At 29.1% G+C, this 3,692-nt stretch overlaps 1 protein-coding gene across 3 annotated transcripts in view; it reads left to right on the top strand.

The window, feature by feature from the left end:
• Window positions 1-3,692, top strand: part of LOC106462946 (2-oxoisovalerate dehydrogenase subunit beta, mitochondrial-like) — a 25,431-nt gene that overhangs the window by 11,687 nt on the left and 10,052 nt on the right. For all 3 annotated transcript variants that reach the window (XM_013922914.2, XM_022390344.1, XM_013922913.2), the window contains exon 4: window positions 2,368-2,501. In XM_013922914.2, coding sequence (XP_013778368.2) covers window positions 2,368-2,501 — 134 coding nt within the window. The remainder of the gene's footprint in view (window positions 1-2,367; window positions 2,502-3,692) is intronic.

The raw sequence follows: 3,692 nt of genomic DNA, 5'->3' as shown, positions 1-3,692 counted from the left end.
AATGAACATTACATTAAATACAATTTCTATGGGCTTCTCGACTTATTTAGGTCTAAAATACGCATGCGCAGTTTGTTCAAAACCATATGCTTATCACTTTGTGAACACGCATTCAGACATTTCTGTATCTCCAACTAGGTTTGCTTCATTACAACTTTATATCTAGTTTGCAATAATTTAGTCTTTACTTCTTTCATAGACCACTATAAACGCCTTTTGGCAACTTGTTTCTTTCTTACGGGTTTTATTCTTCGTATTGTGTCATACACTGAGCACTTATAACTGTTTCATATGCTGTATACTAATATAAATACTATTTCTTTACTTTATATGTAGTTTTATTAAATAAATGAATGTATGTGTAGTGTTACTAAATAAATTTAAGTCTACATGAGTTTGTTTGTCTGACCACATAAAAGTTTTTCAAATAGACCAGGATTTATCAATCTAACACATAATGCTTGCAAGAAAGCTTAGCTTAAATTGTGTGTGTGTGTGTGAAAATGATAGAATAAGGAAAATTCAAGTAAAAGCCATTAAAACCACCACAAATGTTTTGCGGGTCCTGGCTAACACTACTAGAGTTTCTTACAAAAAAAGGAACAGATGACAATAAACTGATATGTGACTCTAATTTAACTGTTGGTTTTATGTTTGATTGTATTCAATTATTTGTTTAATATTTATTATAATGATGTTTCTCTGTTTTGACATCATCTTGTTTCTATTTGCTCTTTTTCTGTATTATTCTCTTCCCACACACACACACACCTTCTTCATATATGACATCATTCTAGGCCTACATGTACTATATCTCATCTTTCAATTTTCACACAATCTCATGATTGCATCTTCCTTTTTGTACATCTTCAGTATCTTGCTTCATCTAGAAGTGAAAAAGGACATTAAATATAACATTATTCAATTAATACTTGAAATTACAGTACTTGGTGAAACTCCATAATTACAGAATTAAGGTAAACAAAGACAGTTGGACTATTTTTTAATATTTCATTTATTACTACCATGGTTTCACCTGTAAAGGCATCATCGGCACAGGTATGTGTCTTTCTTTTCTTCAGTTCTATTTATCATTACTCTTATTTTTTGTTTAGTGAGCCTGTAAACAGAGTTACATAATTTGGTTAATATGTATTTCAGGTTAATTCCAACTTTCATAAAGTGAATATTTATATTGAATTAACTAATCTTTCTTCATTCTCAAACCATGTAAATTAGATTAATTTCTCCTTCCTCACTTTTAGTTTATGAACTTAGTTTATCTCAGTATTTTATTCAGATTTGAAGTAGGTTGATTTAAATTTTTCACTTTGACATTATTTGTATTGGATTAATGCTTTGTTTCTCTTTCTTACTTTGTATATTTATATTATATTCAATTAATTTACTATACTTAGAAAATAATTCAATCCAAGTAATTTATTTTTCTTAATTTTTGAACATGTAAACTAGATTAAATCTTCGATTCTCAATTTGTAAATATAAATTGTATTAAGTTTATTGTCATTTTTGAATGTATAAACTGGATTAGTTCATTGTTTTTGATTTCATATGCAGGTAAACTTAGTTAACCCATAACTGGATTAGTGCCCCCCAGTGGCACAGCGGTATGTCTGAGGACTTACAATGCTAAAATTCGGGTTTCGATACCCGTGGTCAGCAGAGCACAGATAGCCCATTGTGTAGCTTTGTGCTTAATTACAAATTGTTTTTCACTTCATATACACGTAAACTGGTGACCCCCTTTTCCATAATTTCTGGAGATGTAGGCTCGATTGATTCCTCATTTATAATGTTATGAAATTATAAAATTATTTAATGCTTTCTAAAGTTTGTAAACATATAAAATGAGTTAATTCTTTTTGAATTTTATGAGTGTATAAAATTAAATCATTTTTCTTTTTAAATTTTGTGAACATGTAAATTGGGTTTTAACTTGTTCTTCATTTTGTTTGTAAATTAAACACATATGATTACTTTGTATTTTTTAACATGAAAACAGCACGATTTATTTTCCTAGATTTGCTTCAGTTATTTTGCAATTTACTTCAACTATATCAAGTACAAATAAGGTATTTTTAATGTGCATTATATCATCTATTTGAAATATATATACTTATTAACTTTTCTTATTTATACATTCAGAAATTTAGTTGTTTTTTGTCATGATTATTTACTGAGAAAAAGAATTGGATGACCATATATTCATATCTGAACTAATATCCATAAAATGATTAGTAATTCTGACAATCTACTTTAAGTTATCTACATGAAGTTAGTTTTTTGTGCTTTGTTGTCTTGAAATAATTTGTTTTTTTTAAGTATGTATCCTTTTACTTTGTACAGGCAAAGATCGGGTGTTCAACACTCCACTGTGTGAACAGGGAATTGCCGGATTTGGCATTGGAATGGCAACTGCTGGAGCTACAGCAGTTGCTGAAATCCAGTTTGCTGACTATATTTTTCCTGCCTTTGATCAGGTTCTGGATTTTTGAAATATGTATCTTAATAAGTTATCACTCGATTTTTTGTGTATGTTTCTCTCTTGAAAGGGAATAAAAGGCTAATAGGTTTAATTTCTTCAGTTGGCTTAGCTGGACTGATAAGGAAGAAAATATTTACATGGTATAGTACTTAAGCTGATTATGGTCAGTTTTGTTATTTAATGCGATGTTTCATTTATAACCTATGTTATCTGAAGAGATGTAACAATATTTAAATCTGCAATCTTCATGGTAAAATTGATTGCACAAAACAGTAATATAAATTAGTTAACCCACTCACTCCTAGTATCCTTTACTACGTATGGCCCAAGGTTTTAGTGTCTTACATTCAAAATTTATTAAATCAAATTTTGTTTGTGTTATACCAATTAGTATAGCATAAAATTTTAGCTAATATCCCACATTTTAATAGTACATAAGTTTTAAGTTCTTACTGTTATAAATCTATATTTAAAAAAATCCTGAATTTCCCCTAGGTCATTGCTCAAACAAACCATAATTTTTATAGCTTTCAATTTTATCTAGTTACAGCACTATCAATTAGAAAATCAGGCCTCTCCTGCCGCACCCACCTGTCACATCCTCTCTTTCAGGATTTGTTAATAGTTCTCTCTAACATTTAGTTATATATATATATTACCCACCACCAATAGAAAGTCAAGGTTTTCATTTATCAAATGACATATTTTATAACGTTGTGTTCTGAACAAAATATTGTCAGTTTCACTCAGATTACAAGATTTTTTTCCCCATGTGAAAGTTAATGACTAGCTTGGATGAATTTGTAATGGCTCTTGTTGCACAGTTAGAATGCCATAAAAATGTTTAGAGTTAGGGGAAATTGTCTGCTTTTTGCATGTTATAAGTCTATGTTCTTTGGTGCATAATTTAATTAAATAGAAATTATTTAATGCACTACTACCATTAGTATAAAAAATGTAGGGTTAAGTGTCATTGACAGCAATAAAAAAGAAGATTGGATAAGTAACACAGGCCTGTGAATTTAAACTTCATAAACATTGTTTTGGTTTTAATAATGGATTTTCCATAGTTCAGCTATGGAGATTTTGAAAATAAAATTCATTTTTTCGTCATATAAGGATTTTTTACAAATTGGGGAAAAAAACTTACCTAGATCAAATTATTATTTCGCTTACCGCAATGAAC

Source organism: Limulus polyphemus, unplaced genomic scaffold (genome assembly GCF_000517525.1).
Source record: "Limulus polyphemus unplaced genomic scaffold, Limulus_polyphemus-2.1.2 Scaffold1288, whole genome shotgun sequence".
Classification (NCBI taxonomy): Eukaryota; Metazoa; Arthropoda; class Merostomata; order Xiphosura; family Limulidae; genus Limulus; species Limulus polyphemus.
This window is presented reverse-complemented; position numbering and strand designations above follow the sequence as displayed.